The sequence below is a fragment of the Grampus griseus genome (assembly GCF_964374135.1).
Source record: "Grampus griseus genome assembly, chromosome: 12".
Taxonomy (NCBI): domain Eukaryota; kingdom Metazoa; phylum Chordata; class Mammalia; order Artiodactyla; family Delphinidae; genus Grampus; species Grampus griseus.
Window position 1 is genome coordinate 27,018,739 of NC_139006.1, and position 27,968 is coordinate 27,046,706.

The following is a 27,968-nucleotide window of genomic DNA, read 5'->3' on the forward strand; positions in this document are numbered from 1 at the left end:
GTGGCCCCAGGGGCCCCTTTGTCCCCAGTGGGCATGCAGTCATGCCCCGCTGCCCTCCCAGGGCCCCAGGGTCAGGACTGGCAGAGAAGTGACCTGGGAGGAACCCAGCCTGAGCCCAGCACGCTGCTCACCTCCCATTCACCCCTGCAAGCACAGGCCCCAGGTGCCACCCTCCACTGACTCCTCTCGGTAGCACCAGCCTGGCCGGGCTTGTGACACAGATGGACCTGTGAGCTGGGAAGGATCCCGTGCACAGGCTGCCCTGTGGCTGGCCTGGCATCGTTGCCTGAGGGCCAGGAGCATCCTGGTAAACCAGCGGCTGGCCTGGGGAGGTGGGCACTCCCAATGTGCTTCTCGTGGTCTGAATTAGCTTCCTGCCCAGCCAGGTCCAAGGGTCCGGGAGACTGAGGCTGGACATCGGTCACCTCCTGGCTGGGTCCAGTGCGCCTGACCCCAGGGGACCAGCACGTCCGGTGAAAGGTAGGGGTCAGGGTTGGGTGGGGCAGGCAGGAGCTGAGCCTGCCGCCCCGGGCCCAGTGCCAGCTGGTGATGTCATCGCTTCCTGGGCTGTAAATATCACCCAAACTCACAACTCCCAAATTGTCCTCCAGCCCGGGCCCCTCTCCTGAGCTCAGCCTGCACAGCCCACGCGACACCCCCACCCAGATGTCTCCTGGGCCTTGACAACGGGGGCTGCTGCTCTGGGGGCCCCCACCTCAGGGACAGGCTGCTCAGCACAGACGCTGGGAGCCCTGCCCACCTCTGCCTTCTGCTGGGTCCAACTCAAACACGGCCGCAGCCCTCCTGGTCCCCCACCCGACCCTCCTTGGGCCTGGCCAGACCTGTGTGCCCACTCACAAGTCTTCACTGTGTTCGCAGAGGCCAGATGGGTCTATTCAGGAAATCAGAACCCATCTCTGCACCTCAGAACAAAGTCCCCGAGATCTGTACCCCACCCCACCCCCAGGTCCACCTGCTTCACCCTCAGAAGGCCTGTATGGCCCCTTGTCCCCATTCCCCACTGTGGCCTGGGTTTCTCTCTCCTGGGGGAGGGGAGGATGTGGGACCCCAAAGGACGGGCTGGGGCTCTGGCAGTGCCAGGAGGAGCATGTGGCCATGGAGCCATGGCATCTGGGGGTTAGCCAAGTCCCAGCTCAGCATGGGGCCCTGCAGCCTCCTGAGTTGCTGGGGTCTCCCAGGCCCCACCTGAGGGCCAGCTGGTGGTGACAGGCACAGTCAGCCTGAAAAGTGCCCTGAGGGCAGATGGGTGTCTCTCAGTAAGAAGCAGGCTCAATAGAGGTAGTGAGCACCCTATCCCAGGAGGTGTGCAAGCTGAGGAGCTCAGGTGTGCCTCAAAGATCTTCGCAAATGCGTGTCTGCAGTTTCCTGGCTGCCAGGAAGGTGGTGGGAGCCCAGGGGCCACCATGCTGAGCAAGAACCCTGCACCCTCTCCAGATTTAGCAGCTTGGCTGTGTCTTCTTGGGCATGGCAGGGGCTGCTCAGGATAAAACTGGATAAAGAAACTCCTGCCTACGCTCCCTCTGCCCACCAACGCCCAGGCGCAGGCTGGCAGACTCCCGGCCTGGCTGTGCAGTCACAGGGACGGTGTCCGGGGGTGCTGATGGTTGCCAAGGCTGCCCTATACCTCCACACCAGACGGCACGGAGCTGTGTGTGTGGAGGCTGTCCAAGGTGGTGATGGGGTCTCCTGGCTCAAAGGGGACTGCCCATGCTGCCCACTTGGAGCCTGGGGGCAGTGCGGCCTGGTCTTGAAACTCAGATGTACCCGCGTCCACAGTGCTGAGGGGCAAACTGCCAGGGCTCACACAGGGGGTACCAGGGGCCCCAGGCCCAAGGGTCCCTTACAAGAAGAAATGGGGCATGTGGGAGGACCCGGCTGAGGAGGGGGAGGGGCCGGACAGGAGAGGCAGCGACCCTCCCCCAGCAGTGCCCTGACTCTGCCCTGGGCTGGGGCAGGGAGGGTCTGAGCTCCCACCATGGGCACAGAGGGGCCAGGTGGGGGAGCGGGGCCTGGCTGCTGAGCACACTCCCTCCCCTCCCCCCTCCCCTGGGCTTCTGGAGCCCTGGCCGCCCCCACGGCCATCTGGCTCCACCAGCAACGTTCCCCCACTCCCTCGCCCAACTCACGGTGTGTTCCTCCCTCTTCCTGCTCCCCCAGGCCCCTGTCCCGAGGGGGATGGTGGGATGGCCACGTGGCTTCTTTTGTTACTGAGTCCTCATGCCCAGTAAGGACTGAGAAAATGTGCATGTGCATATGTTTGCCTGTGCTGCGTGTGAGCACGCATGCACATGCATTATGTGTGCACACAAGTGGTCCCTGCCCTGCCTGTGCGTGCATGTGTGTGCGGTATGTTGTAGGTATTCGGCACCCTGGGCACACGCCAGAGCAGGCATGGCCACAGCACTGGCATGAGACCACAGGCAGTGGTATGAAGGTGGCACATGGCCCCTGCCAGGCCTTGGAAGGTGGGGTCAGCCTCACCACCCAGCACTCCATCAGGACCACCCTAGCCCACCCACACAGGGTCCTCCTGGACCTCAGGCTCCTCCTGGGACCACCTCAACCCACATGGGAGAGGGGGGCAGCCGAAGCTGGGCTGGAAGGCTGGGACCTCTAGGGACTCTGTGTGACCGCAGAGCAGATGTCCCCACAGAGGCAGCCTTGTCTGGCTGGGCATGGTCTGTGCTGGACACATACCTCTCTCAGACACCGCTGTCAGCCCAGCCAGGAGGGAGGGAGCCAAGGCACACTGAGGTCAGTCTTCATGGCCACCACAAGTGCTGGGCTGAAAAGGGTCGAGCTGCCTGCAGCTCAGGCCATACCACCAGGCAGCTGCCTTCCCTTCCTGGGACTCTGTGCCATGACGGGGGCAGGGCTGCACCTCCAGGGCCCACCTGCCTCTCACGGCTCACAGCAACCCCTAGCCTGAGAGGCCACAGCTTAGGAAAAGAGCTCTTTATTCCACATCGTCCAATATTTTTACACAAGTAAAATAAAACGCATATCTCTATATATCGCGATCCAGGCGGGAGGCGGCGTTCTGGAACAAACGCCCCAACCACGCCCTGTAAACATGACGGGGTGGAGATGGGACGGGCAGGTGGGCAGGCGGGAGGCGCTGTCAGGGAGGGCCTGCCACCCGGGGCTGGCTGGCAGTGGGAAGGGACCCCGTATGTACACACACCTGGCTGTTGAGAGAGGCTTTGCGCTCAGTGGCTGGTCAACAGGGCCCGAGCACTGTCCACAGCACCAGCGCAAGGCCCAGGGGGACGAGGCCCAGGGGGGCGAGGCTGCAGGCGAGGCCAGGCAGGGCACCCGAGCCCTCCACCCCGCCAGCCCCGCCAGCCCCAGCACCCCCGCCACCCGCCTGGCCCAGACGGCACTGGCTGCGTGTGCGGTTCTTGCGGGAACAACCTGGCCGCCGGCGAGGGCCCGTGGTGGGGGGCTCCAGTGGCTGGGAGCCCTCAGGCTGCACCGCGGTCAGTGGGGGTTCGGCCGAGCCAGGCAGGGTCCCGAATGGGGAGTCGTTGATGTGTCGTGGGCCAGAGCCGTTGCCTGGCGGGCTGTCACCAGATGGCACACGTCCCTTTAGTGCGTTGCCAGCCGAGGCCGGACTCCCAGCCTCCAGCACCGAGGCCTTGTCCTCAGCGTCCGGCTGGCAGCACTTGGGCAGCCCCAGCAGCTCCTCATCGGCAGGCCCGCCGGTCCAGAAGGGACGGAACGGTCTGGCGGCCACAGCGCAGCCCTCCAGGTCGGCAGTGGCCAAGCGCTTGAGGTCGCGGCCAGCCAGGCGCGGGGGCAGGCTGCAGGGCAGCTCGGATGAGGAGCCGCGGAATTGCTGCAGCCAGGCCCAGAGCGGGCGCGCCCGGCAGTCGCACACCCAGGGGTTGTCATTGAGCCGCAGGTACTGCAGGGCCCGCAGTGGTGCCAGGGCCTCCGCGGGCAGTGCAGAGAGGTTGTTGGCAAACAGGTAGAGTGTCATGAGACGGCCGAGGTCCCGGAAGGCGTGCGGGTGCACGCGGGCCACACGGTTCTGGTGCAGCAGAAGGCGGTCGAGGCTGTGCAGGCCGCGGAAGGCGCGCTCGGGCACGCTGGAAATGCGGTTGCCGTGCAGGAAGAGGTGCGTGAGGTTGCCCAGGTCGCGGAAGGCGTCGTCGGGCAGCGCCTGTAGCCCGTTGTCCTGCAGGTAGAGGTACTGCAGGGCAGCCAGGCCGCGGAACAGGCCGGGACCCAGCTCCTGCAGGCCGCAGCGGTCCAGGTGCAGTGTGTGCAGGCGGCTCAGGCCCCGGAACGTGGCAGGGTCCACGGCATGCAGCTGCGCGTTGTCGCTGAGGTCCAGCTGCTCCAGGAGCGCCAGGCCAGCGAAGGCGGCGGCGTCGATGTGGGCCAGCGCGTTCGAGTGCAGCCACAGGATGGTGAGGTTGCGGCAGGCATGGAAGCTGGCGGCTGGCACGTATGTGATGCGGTTGCCGTGCAGGAAGACGCGCTGGCTGGCAGCCGGGATGTCGGCAGGCACGGCCTGAAGACCCTGCTGCGGGCAGCTTGTGGTTACCTTGGGCTCGTTGTAGCACACACAGGCACCCGGGCACGGCGCCGCCACACTCCATGCCTGCAGCCACAGCACCCAGGCCAGCAGCTGGCTCCCTGTGGGCAGAGCAGAGGGCAGTTCGTGGGCAGGGGCTCCTGCAAGGCTGGGGTTGTGCAGGAGTGGCTGGGGCTGGGCCCAGGATATGCTGCCGCCCCTGGGAACTCAGGTGCTGTGATCCTTGCCCCACCCGCCAGGTGGAAGCTGCTGCACAACAGCCCTCCAAGGGATCGAAAGCTCCACACCAGGAAACGTCGCCTGCAGACGCCCACGTCACCCTGCCTGGCACTCAAACACACGAGCTAACATATCCGCACCCGCCGCCACTCGGGGTTAGCAGGTCACCACCAAGGCCCAAGTGAAGGCCTCCTGGGATGGACATGCACACCTGCAGATACCTTCTCGGACTCCAGTGAACACCAAGCCCCCGTGGGCCTGCCCGCTGTCCCTGTCCATCCCAGCACTGACCCAGCCTGTCCCTGTCCCATCAGCCCACAGGCCAGGCAGAGAGAGAGGCCCCGGTAAACACTGGAGCACCAGGCCAGCTCCACTCATGCAGAGGAGCCCTGGGCCAAGGATCATGGCCAGGCCTGCCTCCTGGCAGCTTCCGCAGCAGCCCTCCCAGAGGGTCCTCTCGGGCTGCAGGAAGGGTGGGGCTGTGACTCAGACCTGGTGCCCTGCCCAGGCCCCCAGAGCCCCTGGGGCCAAGGCCTGCCTGGATTCTGAGGGAGCCTCCCCACCTCGGGGAGCTGTGCTTTAACCAAGAAATTGCAGGGGCCTTGGTGAAGCCGGGAGCCACAGCCCCAGTGGCCCTCCTGCAGGAGTCTTGGTCCCACCAACAGGACACAGGAAACTGCCACAGCAGCCCCAGGCTCCAGAGCAACTCTGCCAACACAGACCAGGAGCCTAGGCCCTGAGGGCAGGCGTAGCAGGGCAGGCAGGTCCAGGGCTTGGGGGCACTGCAGTCCTGCCCCGTGAGCCCCTCAGGCAGGCTGCTCCCTCCTGCACATGCCCTCCTCACTGCCGCTTACTGCTTCCTGGCCTGGCTCAGAACACCTCCTGCAGCCTCCTCCCCTCGGCCTCATTCTCTGCTTGGTCTCCTCCCTGGGCGAGGAGCTTACTCCTTCCCGGCCAATCTCTGCACAGTCCAGCTGCCCCCAACCCTCCTGCCAAGACACGCTCCCAGCAGGTTCCGCCCCAGCCCAGGGGGCTGCAGCTCCCCTCTTCCCTCCCCGGTCTCAGGGCCTCACCAAAGACCTAGACCGGGTAGGAGACCCCTCCTGGGGTGCTGTATCCAGGCTGGGCTCACCAGCAGGGCCACATGCCCAATACTAAGCTCCCTGCCTATCATCCCACCATTAGAGCCACTGCTTTGAATGCTGAAGGTTCTTTCCGCCTTCAGGAGTAAGTCTATTAAAATGTGAATCCCCCTGGGAGGGTTATGGCTTATCAGCTAACACTTGAGTTATCAGCTAACACCTTCGTTGACAGCTAACACCTGCGTTGACAGCTAACACCTTCCTTGGCAGTCAGCTGAGAGCAGGATTCTGCAGACATAAGGCCGGCTAAGTGCTGGGGCTGGAGCCAGGAGGGAGAAAGGAGGGGCCCACAGGCCACCTTCCCCAACCCAGAACCATGACCTTGGGCCCCGAACCCCCACTAAGTCCTCTCTGCCAGGGCCAGTGCAGACGCTTGCCCCAAGCCCAGAGGCCCAGCAAGCCGGGCATGTCCAGCGGTCACAAGGAATACGCCCTCCCAGACTCTGGTCCTCCGGGACTGGGAGCACCGTCCCCACAGCCTAGGCGCCTCCTCTGTCCCCTGTGCTCTGGTGGCCACTGAGGCTGGGCCATTTGTTGGCTGCTGGGGACATGACAGCCCCAGGACCACCCCCTGCCCAAGCCCTGGGTGCCCCTCCCTGGGCTGGCTGCACACAGGAGGCCATGAGGGGGCATCTCAGCTATTCTACTTAAACTGCTGGCATCCTCTCCTGGCTCTCTCCTTATGGGCCTCCTTTGGAAAGTCGGGCCTGATTAAGCCAGCTCCCACGGCATCTCACTGTTGCCACGGGATGTGACTGTGCTATGAAAACAGTACTTCCTGCTCCCGAGACCTTGTGGCAGAGGACAATCTGGGGCAGGGTGAGGTGGGGCTCCAGTTACTCATCAGGCCAGACTCTGGACCTCACCACCACGGGCTGGGCCACACCACCAACTTGGCTGCCAGCGGCCGTCCATCATGACCATACCCACCACATCACCGACTGCACTGTTACCACTGCACCCTGACCATTGGCTCCCAGGCCTGCAGCCATGGTCTGTGAGCTTGGCTGGGTTGGGGTCAGCTGACCACTGGAACCGGCCGGCTCCTCCAGCTTCCAGCCGTCGCTAAGCGGGGCCCCCGGAAGGCTATAAGCCATGGGCTTGGGGCCGTGCCCGCTCTATGTATGCCCTGAGATAGGTACCAGTGTTGAGCCACGCATGGGGGAAAGTGGCAGAGCAGCCATGTGGCTCGGCCCTGCCAGGAAGTGGGCAACAGGCGCGAAGACATGGCTCCCCTCTCGCCGAGGCAACTGCTTTTTGGAAACCAACTTCTGATGGTCGGTCCCTCAGCACAGGCCCTGCTGTCAGCATAGCGGCCGGCGGTGGGCTCACTCCTCGCCTCAGCCACAGTAATTGGCTCCAGCCTGGCCCCCTTGGGGCCTGCCTGCTGGTCTCCATGGCAACCCCTCTGCTGAGCAAGCAGAGGGGGTATCTTTCTATGAGATAATCAAACCCAACTTTGTGTCATGTTTTCATTCTCACAGCAGGGGCCTGGAGGCCCCACCAGGTAGTGGGAGGGTGTACCCTGGCCCAACCCCCTGGACCCTATCACTCACCTAATCCCTCCCAACCCTAAAAGTCCTCCCCATCCGTCCCCCCACCCTGTCCCCAGCCTGTCCTCCCAGCCCATCCTCTCATCCCACAGCCCCCACCCCCCAACCCATCCTCCTTGGCTTTGCAGTCCGGAGCCTGAGGCCTCTCTGGCCTGCAGATCTGCACTCGCTGGTCCTGCCCACTCATCAGAGGCCCCCAGGTTGCATCCTGCCTCACCTGTCTCTCCTTTCTCTCCCCCCCAACCCTCCCACTGGCCCCAGACAGCGGCCCATTCCCCTGGCCCCACCTCCCAGTCACGCCCAGCCTCACCGGGTCCAGTGGGAGCTTGCCTCCTGCACACAGGGTGAGAAAACAGCCCTGCCCCGCCCGGCTCTCATACACAGAAATCATCGCAAGGCACACCAGGGTCCTGGTCCCACACCAGGCCACCAGGCCCCCTCAGCTAGCTTCCTGCAAACCCAAGCCGGCCCCTCCCTTGCCATCCCTCCTCTTTCCTCGGGCCTCAGCACAGAATGGATGGGTCAGGGGTTTTCTCTAGTGCCCTCCCCACGGAGGGGACCCCTGGGTCATGGCTAGGAGCCCCCACCTTAGCCCTGGTCTGCTCTGGAGCTGGGGCAGGGGCACTAGGGCTATGGTTGGTGGAGGACCAGCCACTCCGGCCTTGGGGGTGGGGGCACAGCTACCAGACTCTGCTCAGGGTCTCTCCTCCGGGCCAGTTGACAAGGCCCAGGAGGCTGGGGGGCATCAGGCCTGCGTGTGGCCTCAAAGGCCATCTGCATTGCTCACCCTGATCCAGCTCCTGGCCACTGCAGGGGGCGGGGAGGAAGGTGGAGGGAGCAGGAGAGGGGAGCAGAAGGGAGGGGAGCCAGGAGGGGTGGAGGCTTCTGGGGAGTCACCAGCAGCCGCAGGAGCCAGTGGGCAAGTGGGCAGGCGGCTGCTGAGGTCAGCAGCTCAGAAACAGGGCGTGCTGGAGGCTGCAGGCACGGGGAGGTCTTCAGTGTGTTCCCTGGCCCCTGCCTCTCCCGGGGCCCCCCAGCCTGGGCTGAGGTTGCAGGAGTACAGCTCCCCTGAGGTCTCATGGGGATGCCTCTGCCCCTACAAGCGAGGCCGAAGAGATGGCACAGGGCTGGCAGCCTTGGAAGCCCAGAGCACGGGCTCAGTGCCCTCGGGCCTCTATGCCTCCCTGCGGCTATGGGGTGGCTGTAACACCCCCTTTGGGGGTCATTACAAGGGTCCACCAGCCGATATGATGAGGCATGAGTTGGAGCTGCATAAGAATCAATTTTCTTTTTGGTGTCGTGAGCCCATTTTACAGATTAGGAAACCGAGGCAGTGAGCAGTTAAACCATGGCCTGCTCCCACTCAGAGCCGGTCCAGGAGGAAAGGTGGGCAAGAGAAGGAGCCACAGAGCTGCCAGAAGGGGCAGGAGGGACATCCAGCCCAAGCCTGAAGAGCGGCCACTATGCGGCCACGGCAGGAGAGTGTGGGCAGCTCCCTCCTGTGCTCTTGGTGGCTGGGAGGGGACGTTTCCGGGAGGTTCTGAGCTGCTGCACACCCCCCTGGAGGCTGGGGTCAGCCGTCTGCGGAGGGGCCAGACCGCCGTAGCATAGCTAGGACATCAGTCTGCTCAGGACCCTCTCGAACACCAAGAACGTCCCATGAAGGGTCATGTCACAGATCGCAGTTACAAGGCAGAACAGGAGGCCATAGTCAGCACAGCCAGGCCAGAAATAGCTCCGAGCGGGGGTGGGAGCCAGTGGCGTCCACACACTGCAGAGGGTCAAGGCACCCGTCACGGCTGCACCCATACCCCTCCCATCCCTGCCAGCCCCCCACTCGCGATGGGCTCACCACCCACCCCCGTCGTCCATCTGTCCCCCCTTGGTCATCGTTGTTTCTCATACTCACCACCCACCTTCCGTCCGTCCTCCAGGCATAGACATGCGTGGCGGCAGCACACGTGGCCAGGGCGTTTCCTGGTCCCCTTCTCTGGCTCAGGTGCCAGGGAGGAGGGTGGCAGCCGCTCCCGTGAGGCAGCCCACCCTCAATAGAGCCCTGCGTCTCCAGGGGTGTGGCTACCAGCTCTCTGCCCGGCTGTGCCCCTCAAGGCCCCCTCCTTATTGATCTTTTCAGGGCGCAGCTGCGGGGCAGGGCAGGGCGGGCTGGCCAGGTGGATAATGGGCAAGGTGACCTACCGTGGCAGGAGGGTACTGGACACAGGGCTGAGCAGTTCCAAACACCAGGCCAAGCTGCGTGCAGTGGGGGAAACTGAGGCCCACTGTGGGCAGAGCCGGCCTCCTGACTGTGTTGTGCACGGGTGGACCCAGGGTGAGCAGGCCAGGTCCCTCTGTCTGGTGAGCTCTCCCAGGGGCTAGTGTATTTAGCCGTTTTACAGGTGAGGGAATGAGGCTTGGTGGGGGATGGCGGGCGTCTCTTGCTCACAGCCCAGGAGCCGGTTGGATTCCCAGCCCTGTGGTGTCCAGTTGCTGAAAAGCCTTGCTGGGCAGTAAAAAGTTAAAGCTCCCCCACCCCTACCTCACCCATCAGCCCCACCTGGAACCCAAAATTTCCAGCCGACACAGCACCTGGGAGGCAGCTCTGGGCCCTTACAAGGCAAGGAAACAGAGAGTGGCGGGGGAGGGTCTGGCCTGCCTGGGAGCTGGAGGCCCTGAATGCAGAGCCCACCCACTAGCGTGTTCCCCAGGGGGCGCCCTGTGGTCGGGATGTGGTCCTGGCTGTGACACCTGTGGTCCAGGAGCGGGCTGACCACAGGTGTCACGTGGGGGATTGAAGGGGCCAAAGAGCCCTGAGCTGGCCCCGGTCAGCAGGCAGATGTCAAGGGAGGAGCCCTGGAGCTCACTGCCAGGGTGCGGGTCCAAGAACACCCTCTGATGGGCAGGACACTGGGCCCAGCCAGCAGGCCTCAGGAATCCATCCTTGGCCAAGGGCAGGCTGCCAGCCTGGAGGCTCTGGAGCCTCACCGTGTCCAGTCCACATGCTCTTCACCCAGAGCCCACCTCCCTCGGCTCCCACCCAGGAGCCCCACATGGAGGGCTCATGACACCAGCATCTGAAGCCTCGTCCAGCCCCAGGACCCTGCCCATGCAGGCCACGCCCACACTTGCAGCAGAGACTCAGCCAGCATTTCCTCCCCCCAGAGGCTGGACACCCCTGTCCCCCCGACACCCAGCAAACCCCCCACTCCATCAGGCCACCAACAAACGCCCACTGCCTAATTACCTGGAGAATTCTGTCTCCACGACCAGCTCACCAGGGTCCTGAGGCTAATTCAATCCGGCAGCCAGTATAGGCTCGAGTCCCCAGAGGATGCTAATGAGAAACTGGACAGTGGCCGACATGCCCCTGCCCCAGGGAGGCTCAGAGAAGGGGCATTCCCTGTGCCAGGGCCTGGGACCTACCGTCACACACCTACCACTGTGCCCACCCGCCTGCCCAGATCCCCGTCCACTGCCAGCTCCTGTCCAGGACTGGACGCCTAGCCTGGCAGGGCCAACATGGGTCCTGCCCTCCCCGCAATCCATTCCACACTCCTCCCGGGACCCTGCATCTACCGCCAACACGAAGCTGACCATTCCTGCGAGGCCCTGACGGCAGCCTCCAACAGGGCAAACGCAGTGCAGGAGCCCACGCTTGGGGTGCACACTCGGGGTGGGGGTGTGCACGCCATGGGCACACACAATAGGAACGCACTCTTGGAACTTGTGCTGCTGGGGCCCGCGTGATCAGGGCACAGAGGCGAGCCAGCCAAACAGCAGAGGGGCTGCTGTGCAGAGGCTGGCAGACATGGGAGCCCCACCCAGGAGCCAGGAGCCAGGAGCCAGGCCGAGGGGTTCTGCTCTCCTCTGTGGCGGGAGTTGATGGGTGGGCACATTCCCAGGTGTTCCCGAGCCCTTGGCACTTGTCAACATCACCGAAAAGGCAGGCGGTGGCCTCTGCCCGAGCAGCATCTATTTGGCTATGGAAAGACAAATGCAGGTCTCTGGAGGCCCTTGACGGCTCACCCTTGGGGATCAGCCCATCCGGCCTCTGGGCCACTGCGCATTAGCCCCGTCTGGAGGGAGCAGCTGGACTGAAGCCCACCTTCGCTGTCCCAGGAGAGCCGAGTTCTCGCAAACACTCCCGACCAGGGTGGCTTGGGCCCCGAGAAGGGGTTAACGTGGGCAGGGTGCTTGGGGACTTTGAAACTGAGCTGGGAGAGTGAGGGTGGGGGGCAGCACTCGCCAAGAGAGACCGTGGGGAGGACCAGCATGGTCTGCTGAGCACCCCTGGCCAGAGGCAAGTGCAGGGCCCAGGACCCTCAGCCTGAGACGCTCCCATTTGAGTCACCACCGACTGAGGTCACTGCATCCAGGGGCCGTGGGTCCACAGGATGGTCCGGGGAAGCCTGTTGGCAAGGCGGCCTGCACGCCAGTGCCTCTCTCCTTTCCTGGACCGAGTTGTCCCACCTTTGTTATTTGTTCCTAAATGGGAAGAGTTGTCAGCCGAGGCCTGAATCCTAACATCTTGGGAAGTGCGTCAAAACTGACTTGCTGTGTACCCTCCTCCCAGCCAAGTGGACAGTGTGATGCTAGTGGGCCAGCGAGCCAACCCCTGTGTGACCTGGCCACAGAGCCAAAGAGGAGGGTGTGGGGTCCTGAGGAGGAGAGACCCCCACCATCCCAGAGGTGAGTGAGTGGGTGGACAGCGCTGGGCAGACACGAGACAGCCCTGAGCATTCCAGCAGCAGTGCCTTGAGGCCATGAGGGCCTTCTTGGTCGAGCTTGTCTCCCAGGGAGGCCCTGTCCATCCACCTTGACATCTCAGCCTCACACAGCACCAAGCACCAGTGGAGGGGAGAGCTGGGGGAGATGGGGCCCTCACCTCCCTGGAACGCCCAAGTCACAGATGCCCCTCCCTCCTGGAGGTTTCGCTACATCCCACAGCACAACGAGGAGATGACCATCAACCCCACTCCTCAGACAAGGGCACTGAGCCTTATCAAGGCGTGGTGACCACAGGGAACCAGCAAGACCAGGGAACGGGGTCCAAGAGCCCCCTCCTGCCACATCAAGTGACCAGGGCAGGCCCTGAGCCCCAAGTGACCCAGATAACAAAAAGGGGAAGCAGCCCCACTGCAGCAGGTGAGCTGCTGAGCCCCTCCCCCCAACACATGCTCTGAGCTCTCTGACCCCAAGCTTTCTGCTCCATGGGCTGCCCGAGGTGGACCCCAGGGTCCAGGAGCCCTGGGCTCAGATGCCAGCTCTGTACACCCTCACCAAGAGGCTGGGGAAGCTGTCTCTACAGCAGTGACATGAGGATGACAACAGGCCAGGACCCGCCTCCCCGGGGCCCCAAGATGCTTCCAGCCTGGAACCCCCCTGAGCACCTCCACCCAGGCTCTGGCTTTGTGGCCAACACCCTGCCTCCCCAGGGGCTGGTGTGGGGCCTCTGCCGTTCTGACCTTGGGCAGCCCTGTCTGAGGTGAGGACCCCAGGCAGGAGAGGCCCACAGCTCACAGGTGGCATCCGCAGCCATGCTGATCGCTCTACTTGTCTTGAGGCCCCTCCTGCCTGGCATGATAGCCCTGCTTTGTCCATGAGAGGCTGCGTCTGGGTGGGAGGAGGGCACGGCAACCAGGCCATGCTGCGAACACACCTAGGGCAACCTCCCTGCCTCCACCGAGCTCAGCCTCAGTGGAGGGAGGAGGCTCGGAGACAGGCGTGGAGCCCAGCACAGATGGAATGGCCTCACAAGCTGCTGCTGCTCCTCCCGCAGCACGGGCACACTCGGCGGGCCCCTCTGTGCCCACCCTCCACCCGTGTCAGAGATCTGTGTTCATCCCACCCCAGACCCAGGACAGTGATGCAGTACTTGCTGAGGGGTTAGGGAGCAGGGTGATGAGGCTGTTCCCCCGGAGAAACGTCCAGAGGAAGGATCTCCACCATGGCCTCCGGCGTGTCCAGAGCAGCTCCTGCCTGACCACCCACACCTGCCAGTCGACAAGCCCCACTTTCAGCAGAGCATCCCGCCACTTCCCATGCTTCCCTAGTAAACGCTACCAGAAAACCAGGTGTCTGGAAAAGGTGCCAATGCTGGCAATCACGGCAATGCCTCCAGAGGAAGCAGAGACAGTGCAGCGAACAGATAAAAATTAGGGAAAATCTAATCAGTGTCCTCGTAGGGATAGAAGAGGATTTAAAACAAGAACTGGGTGCTATGAACAAGGAGCCATCAGAAAACTAGAAGAGTCCCTGGAAGTTAAAGATAGAATTGCTAAAATTATCCCCCAAATCAATAGAGAGGTTGGAAAACAAGGTTAAGGAAGTCTTCCAGGAAGAAAAACAAAAAGAGACACAGGGAAAAAATGATGAGATTCAGAAGACAAATACAGATCCAACACCTGTCTTAGGTAATTCCAGAAAGAAAACAGAAAATAGAGGGAAAAAGTTATCAAAGAAATAATACCCGAAAATCTCCCAGAGCTGAAGGCTCTCCTGGGTGAGTGCCTGGCACAACACGTGACATTCACAGTGCGATTTCAGGTCTCTGGGGGTCAAGAGAGGAACAGCAACACGGCAGCAGACTTCTCCACAGCACACTGGACGCCAGAAGACCACAAAACTGCAACGGCTTCAAAACTCTGGGGGGAATCTATTTTCAACCTGGAATTCTGGACTGGGCCAATCCAGCTGGAATAGATTTGCTAACATTCAAGGGCTCATAGAATGATTCTTCACTGTGCCTTCCTTAGATGGTTAGCTGGGAATGTGCTTCACCTAAAACAGGACATAAACATGAACCCCAAGAAACACTGGGTGATGAAAGGCAGTCAGGGGCAGCCGTGAGGGGGCCCCAGCATGCCCAGCCCAGGAGGGGACAGCAGGACAAAGGCCTAGAGGGAGACTTCCCCTGGGGAAAACGAGACACCCAGTAGAATGCCTGACACAGAGAAGAGTAAGCACGTGAGGGTGGCATATGGGACAAGAGAAAAAAGACAAAGTCAGCTGTAAACTCCAGGAGAAACAAAAGGCCAGACGAGAGCGAGAGGGTCACCCCTGTAGTCAGGCAGTGACAAGCGTTCATGTGACCCGGATTAGGAAACACTGGTTATGAATTTAACTGTCGGTAGTGAGACAGCCACACTGGGGAGTGTGCTGGAGAAGAGGGGGCTGGGGTAGGAGACGTGGAAATGTGACGGTAACCACCTGGAAAAACAGGGAACACGGCAACAGCAGGTGGGTTGGACGAGGGCTACAAACCAATGCCCCAGACCAGCCTCTGAGGGCTGGGTGCAGGCTTTCACTTTGAGCAAGATATGGCCGACCACAGTGTTATCTTTTTAAAAAGACTGCATACTTGGCAATGAAATCTCAGAAACAGAGATAAATAAAAAGAAGAAAATAAAGCATATCTGCCAGAAGGTGAAGACGAACGTGGGTTAGCAGCAGGCGTCTCCAAGGTACAGGAAGAGAAAGCGGGACTGAGAGCTCTCGAAGCCTCCTGGTGCTCAGCCCAGCGTCTGGCTGCTCTTCAGCGGCTGCTCAGCCAAGGGTGGCCAAGGACGCCCCCAGCCTTCAGGGACGCTCCAAGCTCCTGGCTCCAGGGGCCTCTGAAATCCAGACTCCTGAAGGGACAGCTTCCAACCTGAAGATCCATGTGTGCCCTGGGCCTTTCACAGTCCTACCACCTCCAGGCAGCCCCTCCCACTGTCCCTCCTCAGCCCTGCCTGCTCCGGGGTCACAGATCCGACACCCTGACCCCAGACCGGGGACCCTCAGGAGCAGGGGATCCAGCGGATAAACCCGGGCCCTCGGGTAGGGGTCTGCAGCCCCTGGGAGGGCTCCCCTGGGAGGGCTCCCCTGACCTTGGCCTCTATGAGAGCCCCAATCGTGTTTCTGCATCCAAATGCATGACACGCAGGCAGGGGTGACGTGAATAAGTAATTGCTCTTTTATTAACGAGTGATAAATTATTCCTATATGATTGTGTGTGATAACTCTTCCTTATTTGAAATCAATTTGGGATGGAAATTGTTGGCGGCTTCTCACCAGTGAGGGTGGGAGGACCAGGCGCGCCGCTGCCTCCTGGAAAAGCAGGTCAGTGTATTTCGGCTACTTCCTGAGGCTGATGCACCAGGCGCTCCTGGCAGCAGAAGGGGGTCGGCTGCCCTGGGGGCGGGGCTGGGACGGTGGCCTCATTTCCTCAGCACCAGCCCCCGGGACAGGTTCCCAGCATGGCCTCTCCCACCCCACCCCCCGCCTCACGGGACCCAGGGCACCGATGCTCCTGGCAGAGGAACGGGCAGGCTGGGGAGGAGTCCCTGAAGGCCCAAGGCATTGCTGGGGACTGCCGTGGCCAGGCATCGGGAGGCAGGGGGCCATCTGCAGGCCACACTCCACTCATCCCCCCTGTGTACACCTGAGGACCCAGGCAGCCCAGCCTTTCACCCGACAGAGGACATACCCAGCGCCCAGCTGGCCTCCCTTGCCTGCCCACCCAGGCCGGCACGGCTTGACTTCAAGCCTGATGAAGGCATTTGCCTTTTCCCTAAAAATTTTCCTAACGAATTCACATCCTCATTCCCTTCTCACTCAGCCCAACACACAAGTGTCCCCAGCGTGAGCCCAGGCCTGGGTCAGACAGACTTGCTCCCCACCCAGTGCCCTTGGAAGGCCCTCGGCCTGCTCACCTGCAGATGGCCTGTGAGGGGCTGCACACAGCAGGTGCTCAATAACCACTGAGCCAAGGAAAGAAGGGTTGCACCCCGAAGGCCTCCCTCAAGTTGACCCCTCACCGCGTGGCCCCATGGGGCCAGGGGAGCCCGGTGTGGAGGAGGAAGCAGACGCGCGGGGAATGGGGTGCCCATGGCTGGTGCCCACGGCCCTCACAGGCCCCGCCTGCTCAGAGCAGCACCCCGTGGCCCAGGCCCCTGCACCTCTTCTGTTGATGCATCAGAAAAATCCAGCAACCCACTGGGCAGGCAGCCAGCTGCCTCTCGCCCACCCTCCTACTGTTCCCTGGTCACAGGCTTGCCCCCGTCATGAGCCAGGTCACCCCAGCCCAGACATGTCGCCCTGCTCAGCTCAGGCATGGCGAGCAACCTCCGCCTCTCAGAGCCGGGTCTGTCATCTGTAAAAGGGGGAGGCTATGTCTGAGAACTTGACAAATCACTCCCAGGGTCCGTGAAACCCCCACCTCTGTCCACTGCCAGGTGCCCCCTTTGCCCCACACCTCAATGGTCAACTTGGCAGGTTTACCTTGCTTGTTTCTGCACCCCCGGGCCGTGGGCTCCTTGGGGCAGGACTAGGGCTGGTGACGGCACAGGAGATGCTCCATAAACGTCCGTCACGTGAATGTAAGAAGTGTGAGGCTGTGGAGATGGCTGTCCCAAAGGTGTCCAGGCCCAGGAGAGTCCATGGGGCACTGACGTCCCCACAGGGCGAGGCAGCAGTGCCTGATGCCAAGGGCAGCTTCACTTCTGTTCCAGGCTGAATGTCTGTGCCCCACCCCCCAAATTCATATGCTGAAGCCTTCACCCCCAATGTGATGGTATTTGGAGGTGGGGCCTTGGGAGGTGATTAGGTTTAGATGAGGCTGTGAGGGTGGGGCCCCATGATGGGATTAGTGCCCTCATAAGAAGAGATACCTGAGAGACTGTTTTCCTGTGAGCAACGTGAGGAAGGCGGCCATCTACAAACCAGGAAGAGAGCCCTCACCAGAACCGACCCTGCCAGCACCCTGATCTCAGACTTCCAGCCTCCAGAACTGTGCGAAATACATTTCTGTGGTTTGAGTGTCCGTCTGTAGCATTTTGCTATCACAGCTTCAGCTGATTAGCACAACAAATTTCTTAAAACTCCGGTATATTTTTCCAGATTTTTCTACAATGCACATGAACTGGTAAAATCAGAAGAGTTTTTAGTTTGTTCCGTTTGGTCTCATGTGCTGACACTGGATGGGGAAGCTGGCCCAGCGTAGGGTGGGTGAGGCCGACCCCAGGCAGTGGGAGTCCCTTTCAAGAGCCCCGTGCTGTGGGGTCCCCGCCTGGTCTCCCAACCTCTACAAACCCGTTCCCTTGGCTGAAAAGTGCAGACGACAGGCCCTACCTCACAGGGTGTTGAAGCCACACAGCTCACGCAGGCCTGGTGCGCACAGTGGATGCACAGGAAATGCCCAGCCCGCCCACCCCACGGGAGCACCTCATGTTGCCCCTGGCAGAGGCCACGTCCCCCTTGATGGAGGGGAAGTTAAGCTACAGCTACCAAGGGCATGATGGCACCTGACCTGACCTGACCTGAGCTCAGGCAGCACCCCCTCCTTGTTCCCAGACACCCCCCTCGGAAGGCTCTTCTTCCCAGAGTCCCACCACGCACATCCTACTCCCCTCCCCAACCACAGCCCTGCCCCGAAACCTGGACTTAGCCCCTAGGGTGCCACTGAGGGAGCAGGCGAACAAGCAGAGTGCATGGAGCTTGGCCGGGGTCTCGGTCTCTGGGCTCCCACCAAGGGTTCTCGGCAGGGAAGGGGCCTCAGCTAGGCCTGAGGGGCCCTGTGCGCATGACATGCCAGGCAGGGCCTGACCCCACCTGGGCCTCGGGGCAACGTGGGGACAGTGAACCCACCAGAGTACACATTGGCCACCCGGCAGGAAATGAGCTGCGGGAGTCAAAGCATGAAGGCCTACAGCCCTACCTCCCTATTTCCCACCACCCACCCCAGGGACATACTGCCCCACCAGAGCCCCTTGTACTGACAAGGATGGTCCTGCTGTATCAGGCTTCCTGTGATCTGGGGGTCAGGGGAGGCAGCCACGGCGTCGGGAGGGCTCCGTAGAGGCACTGACACCCCCCCACGCCACCACCACACGCGTCAGGCCAGCCTGGGGGCTGGGCCACAACTCCAGCAGCAGGTGAAGAATAGAGTCCATTAGGGCCACCATCTGTCTCAGCCATGACGGGCCCTCTCGGTGACATCCAGGAGGTGTGTAGATGGAATATCTTTATGGGGAGAGTTTTTCTTTTGCCAATTTTCGAAAAGGAAGCCAGACACTTGTCACACCTGTCCCCGTGTCAGCCTCTGCCTGACAGAAATTGGGGCTGAGGCAGGGAGATGAAAGACAGCCTGGACATGGCCGGAATGCAGGGGCCACGTGTCACATGGCTGGAGCACAGAGCAGCGGGCTGGCCTCCTGCTGGGGCACGCCGCCATCCACCTCTGCGGCCCCCACCCCATCCTTCCAGCCCGAGCTCCCCAAACCTGTCCCTCTGCACCCCTCCTGGTCCCACAATCTCCTCATCTGAACCCCATCTCCCTCCATCCTGCTGCCCAGGGCCTCCTGAGCCCACCCCAGGGGCCCCGGCGCACGCACTGGGCTGTCCCAGAGTCTCTGGGCTTCTGCTCACACCAGGAGCCCCCTCCCCCTCAGCCAGCAGCTCCAGGGCCTCTTTAAGACGTGGGCCCAGGGTGGCCTCGGTGAGGGCCCAGTGGGGGACCCAGGCCTCAGGCTCCTCACCAGCTTGCCAGCACCCACGCCCTCACTTCTCTCCCCTGGGTACCTAGTGGGCTTTGGGGTGTCTCCCAGGGACCTGGAGGGCTGAATATGTCACAAGAATCTCGAGGTCCCTGCTGCCCGGCATGGGGCTGGCCTGAAAGTAATGCTAGAAAGCACTTGCAGGGGAACAGAGGTGGAAGGCGGTGGCCCTCGGGGACCTGTCCAGGGATCCCCATGCCCACACCTGGATTGTGCATTGTGGTGCACGGCTAACCCCACCAGGGGTGAGGAGGGCCCTCCCCAAGGGAGGGGGGTCACCTGCTAGGCCATACTCAGGAACCCCAGCCCCAGGACCCCCCTCCGCCCTCCATTAGTCCCCACGTATGGGATGGGGGTTGCTCACTGCCAGGGCTACATGACAGTCCTGCTGCTTCCTCAGATGGCCCTGGGGGCCACAGCCTCAGCCCCCAAGGAGATCTAAGAGCATGGTCCCCACCAGGTTCATCAGCCACTGCCTTACATGGCCTCATCCTCTGGGAGGCCCTGGGGAGCCTGGAAACTGGGGCTGGACGGGTGTGACTGGCTAGCTCTGTGTTCTCTGAGGACAAGTGGGGGCTGGACGTGTCCCGAGAGAGCAGGGAGGCCTCAGCCAGGCCAGAGGGAGGGAAGAGGCAGTGGAAAGCATGGGAGGGATCACAGCAGGGCTCTGGGAAGGGTGAGGGTGGCCCAGGACACCAGAGCCCACTTGCAGGTTCCTGGCTGGGGTGCGCTGTGGAGGCAGGTGAGAGAGCTGGGTATGGGGTGTCCTGTGTGACCTTGGGACCCACAGCCCTCCCGAGACCACTCTGATGCCCAGTGCGTCCTTGTGGCCAGCCAGGACTGGTCTTTCTCTGGAATTCTGCTTCCAACCACATCTTTGGGAACAGGAGATGCTTCTGGGCCAGAGGCCACACAGGGGGCAGATGGCCCACCCTCCCTCTGCCCGGTTCCCATCTTGCCCAAGGACCGGGCAGGAATACTGGCCTCCTTCTCGCCACACCAGAAGGCTGGTGCAAAGTGAGCTGTGGGGCAAGGCTTCACACCCACGTGGTGAAGCAGGGAGACCCTGAACCTCCTTCCAAGTCAGCACCGCAGCCGGCTCAGCATCCCCCTGCCCCAGGCCCCCGCTGGGCCTCCGCCTCTCACTGAGAAAGGCAGACACCCCATGAGGGCCCCAACTTCCCCTCCCCCAGTCGCTGGCCCTGCCTGGGGCCTGCACCTCCCACCCCCATCCCACTGTGTCCCCCCAGCCCCATTTCTCACTTGGGTCCCCATGGCATTAACTAATAGGTCACAGACCCCCCCTTGGGACGAGTGGCAAGGACCTCATGCAGAAGGGCTGGTGGGGGGAGGGAGGCCCCAACAGGGGCTCCTCCTATGCGCTCAGCAGAGGCTCCTCCTCCAGAGGGGACAGTGGGGCCCACACCCATCACACACCTGCCTGAGTGCCACCATGATGTCCCCAGGGCAGGGAAGGACTTGGGAATCTGAGGAGGCCCCTGGGACATGGGGGCCCCACGAGGCCCCATCACAGCCTCTATTTCCACGGCAAGTTCCAGCTCAGGGCAGGAGGTCCCACCTGAATGGGAAGGAGCCCCAGAAGCTGGGACAGTCAAGCCCTCACCAGGGGCTGTCCTGTGGGCATCATTCACCACTGACCCCCCTTCGCAAACTCCTGTGTGACATGGAGGCTCAGAGGGTGAGTGGCCTGCCAGGTGCACAGCTGGCTCTGGGCTGAAGTCCTGGGCTCCCAATGCAAGCCCCACTGGCCCTCGGCTAGAGCAACTCCCCCACAGGTTGGCACCTCTGCTCTCTCTCCAGACCTGTGCCCTGGAGGGGACCGCCCTCTTGAGCCACCTTGGGCAACTGGCCTGCGCCTGATGGCCAATGGCCAACCCTGAGGGCTAGGACCACCAGCTCCTGCGACCCTGGGAGCTGACTCAGGGCACTGCCTGAGGCCACCCTACCATTCATGGCTCCCTGCACACCGGTGCCAGGCCTGAGCTAGACTCAGGGACATGGACGTGGGGAGGCAGACACAGGTGTGTGTGCCAGGCACTGGAGCCAGGGAGCCAGAGTGGAAGAGACATTCCCAAACCAGACCCCCTGGTCCAGGCCTCATCGGGCGATAGACACAGGAGAGTTCAGTCAGGAGGGGCCTGGCTGGCAACATGTTTTAGGAAAGCATCTCAGAGCCTGAAAGGAGGATGAGATGGTGGACAAGGAGACATGGGTGTCTGAGGCCACAGGCCCAGGAGGGGGGCTAGTCCACAGCAGACCTTTGATGAGGGATAAAAGGGGACGGGCAGGGAGGGGTCAGACTTGATACTGGACTTTGGGGAAGGGTAGAGGGAGGTGGCCAGGACTATGGACCTTTGGCCAAGTTGTAGGGGGTGGAGGGGCAGGTGGTATAAGGGCGATCACCGCCAGACAGGCTGAATCTGAGGGACCCAGGACACCCAGTGGAGCAGAGCAGCATGTGTAGGGAAAGTGGTGTGGAGCTGCTGGGCAGGGGCAACCTAGGAGCCTGAGACCCCCACTCAGCTGCACAGGCCTGGCACACAGCCGGGAGGCAACAAACGTTTGCTAACCAACCACTGGGATGCAAGGGCCAGACAGAACTCCATGACAGGCCAGGCTAAGGTCTCAGAGCTGGCCCTGCCAGGCAGGCCAGGAGGCCAGTAAGTTTGGGGGCTGTGGATTCCCTGCCGGGCTTGAGCCCTCCCCTGCCTACCATGTCCACTCTTTGCCCCTCCCTATATACTGAGCACCTACTATGTGCCTGGAGCTGCCACAGGATGCCATGAGCCAGCCACCCACCCCCACCACCCCCAGAGCCCAGCACCCCACACACCTCAGACTCAGAGGGTTTTCCCACCCATGAAGGCATCGAGTGGGAATCCCACCTCTGGTCGACAGCCGTGGATTACGGACAAGGTCTCTGGTGACCAGGAAAGGGCAGTGCTGCCCAAGGTCACACAGCAAGCCGGTACTGCAGAGGCTGATCCAACGGCTGCCCAGACTTCAGGGCAGGGAGAATTCTGGCAGGTCCCTGAGCCCACCCCATCTGGGCTTGGCAGGAGGCAAATAAAGGCAACATCTCAACAAGGTCACAAGGGCTGGGACAGACCGGGCACATGGTGCTGGGCCCAAGAAGTTGAGGGGCAATCTGAGAGGGCTCCCAGGAGGAGGTGAGGAACTTAGAGCCTTGCCTTGGCCTGAGCCCCTCAGCACTCCACCCCCTTCCTCGATGGGCCCCTCACCCATCAGCTTCAGCCTTAGCCTGACATTTCCCGTGACATTTGCTGCAAAGAAATAGAGCCATAAACCCAAAGGTTAAATTTGCACATTGCCTTGCTGCCAGGAGAGCATGGTCCCTCCACCCACCAGGTACTTGGCTGCAGGATTTGTGTGGGATGGCCCACCCACCCTGGAGCCCTTGATGGACCCAGGTCCTCCAAAGGACCTCAGCCACTGTTTCCCAAAATAGGTTACTGGATACACTAGACCCTGAGTGTGTTACACAGGGGTGGTAAAGGAGCTCTGTCAGCACCTCTTACCCAGCCATTCCCAAATTCGCTTGACCACGAAACACTTGTCCAAGCCCCACCAACATTCCGTGGAACCTCAGTTCCATGGAGCATGATCTGTGATGGCGTTAGGCCAAAGAGCATCCCCCTGGGGCACCAGGAGGCTGCCTGAACAAAGTTGAGTCAGCTCTTGACACCCTGGTTCCTCCACTGGGCTCCCCGTGTCACCATCAGCCCAGCTCCACGTGCCAGGGCCTGGCCGGGGCTCACCACCTGCCAGGCACACCTGGGCCAGCCTTAGACAAGCACAGCTCCTCCCCATGGCCCCTCCCCCTCTGGGAGGGCTTCCAACAGCCCTGCCCTTCAGCTCCACCTCCTGCCCTGGGTTGGCGGCGGGGGTGGGGGGGGTGGGGGGGGCACTAGCAAGGCTGTAGGACTGGGCCGCCATGGCCCATTCTCTATCCCCAGGCAGGGAGAGGCAGCGGGCCCACTAGGAGACAGGACTGTCAGGACACTGCGGGGCTAGGGCGGAGGCTAAGTGAAGGGGGCAGGAGAGAGACAGCCCCAAAGCACCAAAGCACCGCCGCGGGCTGCACTAGGGCTGGACCAGCAGCAGAGCCGGATTCCTGATGAAGGCCAGGAAACAGATTGCTCTTGTGAGTAGCAGAAATGCAACCCCAGGGATGGGAGAGGCCCGAGGGCTCTGCCCTGCTCCACTTAAAAGGTTGGGAAGGGTTGGGATCAGGCCCTGCCTCCTACTGGGGGAGGGGCACCTGACCACGCCCCCGGGGGACATAGCAGGGTTGCACCAGGGACACTTCTCTGGTTGTCCAGCTGCACAAGCGCGGGCAGTGTGAGAGGCCGAGGCAGGTTTGGATAAATAAATGATGGCGCATCCTCGGGAAGGGATTCCACACACACCCGCAAACCCATGATACACAAGAACAGTTTCCGACGTGCAAAATGTTTAAAATACAGCGACCAAAGAAGAAACTGCAGCACAAGACACCCGGCTGGGCCCACACGATCCAGCAACGGCACCAGGAGATGCAGGGGTGTGGATGCTGCTCTGGCTGGGCTGCCATTTTCAGCTCCATGGCCACCTGTCCTTTAAAGCATTTAGTCCTATAAACTCAGGTGGGCAAGGACCACATCCCTTCACCTGCCTGGCTCAGAGGGAGTCTGACAGGCCAGGAATAAGTGAGTGAGTGAGTGAACGAACAGGTTCCTGAAAGCAAACGTGGCATCTGGGAATGGACCGCTGGAAGGGGCAGGAGCAGGCGGGCCACAGAAGGTCAGGCAGCCCGGCCTAGGGGTCAGAGGTCAGAGCCCTGGGCACAGGGCAGCCTGAACCTCATTGACTGTGCGGGGCCAAGAGCCGTCAGGAACCCCAGGATGGGGCCTGGGGGCCAGAGTGCCACTCACACCTATTCCCCATGCTCACTGAGACCCCCATTCTCCCATTCCTTTGGCTCAGTTCACTGGTTCTTCATGCTCCTGACCCCTCTCTGGATGCACAGACTGAGTCTCCACGGAGACTTTCTGGCTACAGGCCCAGGAGAGCAGGAAACACAGCCCTGGGGTGGTGGGGGTGAGTTCCTCCTGCCTCCACCAGCTGGGCCCCTCCTGGTGCTGCCCCAGCTGCCACAGGCCTCCATGCCACAAAGCCATGAATTCAAGGCCGGGGCAGGGAGCACTGAGGGGCCAGCCCAGCGTGCCGGCTGTCCTGAGGGCAGCGGAGGGAGGGTGAGGTCGGAGTCGAGAGAGTGGGGGTGGGGACAGCTGCACACATCAGGCCCCTCACCGCCCGTCACTCACAATGAACAAGAGCAAACAAACCCTGGGTCCCACCAAGGACCTGGGGCAGCCCTCAGCCTCCCCTGCCTTCCAGAGCCCGAGCACATCTCCTACGGACCCCCTACAAGCCCTCTTGGCTGTTGAGACCCCCTGGGCCAGGCTCTCCTCCATGACCACAGGGAGAAAGCCAGCTCTGACCTAAGGGCCCCCAGCTGACCGTTAGTCCTCACATAGGGAAACCAAGGGTCAGGGTTCTGCAGGCTTCCAGCTGGTAAGGGGCAGAGTAAAGATGCTGCCCCAGTGTGGGGGACACATCGGTGGCCACTTCACACCTCCCACAGGGCCCTCTCTCCCTCTCTGCCTCCCCACCTGCCCACCCCCTTCTCCAACTCCCCAGTGACCTCGATGGGCCTTTATTTCCCATCTGCAAATGGTTAGGAGGGAGGGTCCAGCTGGCAGTGCAAGGGTTCCAGGGGGACTTCCCTGTGTGGGAACCATTGAGTGGGGCAGGGTGGTGGTGTTTTCAGTATTTTGAAGGCAGAAGCACTGGGGTCAGAGCCCTGTGGGGGCCTCACCCTTTAAGTGTCCCCAACAACCCCTGAGGGAGGCCCAATTACTGACCATGTCACAGGTAAGGAGACTAAGGCATGGGTGAACTGCACACCCAAGGTCATACCACTATCGGTGGCTGAGCCAGGACCCACATCCAGGCCCTTCTTCTCCTGCCACCCCACACCCAGGAATCAGGGTCTGTGAACAGCCTTGCAGGGACCTGGTTCCTTCCTCACCTCAACTGGAGTAGAAGTGGGAGCGGTGATGATACCCACTTTAGAGATAGAAAGACTGAGGCTTAGAAAAGGGGAGTGGCCAGCCCCACTGCCCACCCCATCGTGGGACCCACCCCTCTGTTTCAAGCCTATAAGGATGACCTACTTGTCGTCATTCTACAGACAAGGACACTGATGGGTGCGGGGGAGAGCAGGTGGTGTGGCCCTGCCTCTCTGAGCCCTGGCCTGGGGTCCTCCTCACCACAGTGAGAGCGAGTCACCAATACCCTTACCTCAGACTGCACACAGCAACTGAGGCAGCTGACACACCACAGAACCTCTCATCAAGAAGGCTCTCGCCGTGGAGACCCCTAGGCACCGGGGGCAGAGCTTTCCTGAGGTCACCCTGGGTCAGCCGTGGGGTGGGCATATTCCTACCCTGAGCTGGACCTAGTGGCAGACTGCAGAGCATGCCGGGGGTCTGGCCTGTGTGTCACGGTGCTGACCTGGAGGTGTGAAATGGGCCTTCCCTGCCTAGGTGGGTCCCAGCCCCCATCAGCCACCACTGCCCCAGCCTGGGGGGAGGGGGAGGAATCAGACACTCCTTTGGCCTCACACCCTGGGCTGGGGCACTGGGCCCCCAACACACATTCCCTGGGCCTCTGCTACAGATTTGGGTGGAACCTGGCCACGGGCTGCCTGGGCACACAGGGGCACCCACGTCCGGAGGCAAAGAGACACATGCCGATATGCTCACAGGCACACATGGTCATGCGAACAGAGACACATGTGCAGACGCATACCGAGTTCACACATACACAGCCCCAGGGGGCTGGGAGGGGAGAATCCCGGACACGGGGGTCGGATCCTGTGGCCGGTTTCTCACCCTTCTGAGCTCCGGCTGCCCAGGGCTTCCCCCTTAACACACGTGCATGTAGGCACAAGAATGGGTCCCTCGGAGGGGACCCAGCGTGCGCCAAGCGTGGAGACCACAGCAGGCACGCTATGTGCACGCATGGCCGTGGGCGAGCAGGCGGGGGCGAGGACATGGATGTGCACCCACAGCGTGTGTGTGTGTGTGTGTACGCGTGCACACGGGGCAGCCTGGCATGCATGTGCACATGCGGTGTGCAACTGTGCAGCCCTTGTAGACATGTGCACGTGCAAAGAAACGTGTGCAGCCTGCGGCACCTTGGAAATAAGCAGGGCACCCTGGGGCAAAGGGGGGGTGGGGGGGGACGATGGGAGCACCCTCCAGGCAAGGCATGTCCAACTCCCCCTACAGGAGGTCACCCCCAGCACCTCACACCAGGTAGGGGGGAAGGGTCCCATGAGAGCTGCCAGGGAGGGGGTGCTTGGAGCCCCACCACCTCTGGTGCCCCTCAGCGGAGCCCGCAGGGGCTCTCAGGCACCCTCAGGCTGCGGATAGGGGGTGCTTGGCTGCGCCTCTCCTCGCCCGCCCCCTGGGGGGGACAGCTCTGGGCCAGCCCCGCCCCCCACGCCCTCTACTGTCGCCAACGCCCCCATTCATCCTGCTGCGGTCTAACCCCAGAAAAACCAGATGTCCTGAGCTGAGTCCGCGGGTCGAGGATGGAGGCGGCTGGACACCCCCCACCTCTGCTCGGTACCCGGGTTTCTTCAGACCTGCTTATTAACCCCTTCGCGGACGGGCGATCAGAGGCAGGACCCCACCCTTCCAGCCAGCAGCCCCCACACTAGCCCCGCCGCCGCCGCCAACTTTCCAGGGAAGCGGCAACTTTTCCTGCTGCCGCGGGCTCCGCCCTCCCGGGGCCGGGCAGCATTGCGGTGGCCTCGCGGCCGCGCGGTAACCCTCCGCAGCCTCGGCAGCCCGGGCGCGCCCCGCGGCTCAGGGAGGGGCGCCCGGGTCCCCGCCCGCCGGCCGGCCCGGGCGCGGCACTCACCTCCGGCGGACGCCCTCTTCATCTTAGGGGTCGGGCAGGGCGCGTCGGGGACCGAAAGTCGCTCCGGGGCCGGCGCCCGTCTCCCCGCGGCCGGGTCCGCATCCAGGCGCCGCAGCTCCGGCCCGGCCCCGGCCCGGCCGCGGGACGAGGCTGCACGCTCCGCCCGGTCGGCTGGGCTGTCGGGCGGCGGCGCGGAGGCGAGGGCAGCCGGCCGGGAGCGGATGAATGTTTTATGGGATCATGTGGTTTGACGCGCGAGCGCTCCGCCGGGTCCCCGCCGGCCGGGCCAGGCGGGGCGGGGGCGGGCCTGGGCGGGGCCTGGCGGCGGGCGGGGCGCCCACCTGAGCTCGCTGAGCCGGGCCGGGCCGGGACTGCGGGAGGGGCGCGGGCCGGGGGCGCGGGCCGGGCCGCGGGAGGCGCTCAGCCCGCCCGGTGCAGCGGCGCCGCGCGACCAGGACAAAGGCGGCGCGTTTCTAAAGAGGCGGCGGCCCCTGCAGGCGGCGACGGGAATGGCGGCCCGGCCCGAGTCGGCTAAGAGCGCGGGCTGAAGGCGTGGCGGCCCGGACTGGAGGCTTTTGGGGGTCCCCGAGCGGCCAGCTTCCGGGCAGGGCTTGGTCCGCAGGCCTGGGAATGCGGGGTGCGCCTCTGCCTGGCCCACGCCCTTCCTCTCCTCAGTAAACCCTGGAGGCCAACCCCCCTGCCCAGCAACCCTTTGCTGGGGTAGCATTGCTCCATTTTTCAGTTAGAAAACAGGCTTAAAGCTTAGGAGACTTCCCAGGTCCCCACCTGTCTTTGTGGCCTTCTCTGCACCACCCAGGGAGGGGACTCAGGCACGGGCCTGCCCCTACCTCCACAGGTGCCCCCCACCTGTTCCCTCCCGTGGGATGGGGTTTCCAGCCCAGGAGTTCCCCTCTGAGCCCACTTGTTTAGTACCCCACCCTCC

At 62.6% G+C, this 27,968-nt stretch overlaps 1 protein-coding gene across 1 annotated transcript; it reads right to left on the bottom strand.

Moving 5' to 3' along the window:
- Positions 1-3,241: 3,241 nt before the first annotated feature.
- Positions 3,242-5,062, bottom strand: RTN4R (reticulon 4 receptor; the record flags this gene model as incomplete). The annotated part of the gene is made up of 2 exons (XM_082667948.1): positions 3,242-4,704; positions 5,005-5,062. 2 exons carry the CDS (start codon positions 5,060-5,062, stop codon positions 3,242-3,244), a joined length of 1,521 nt encoding a protein of 506 aa, XP_082524074.1.
- Between the last annotated feature and the right edge of the window lie 22,906 nt (positions 5,063-27,968).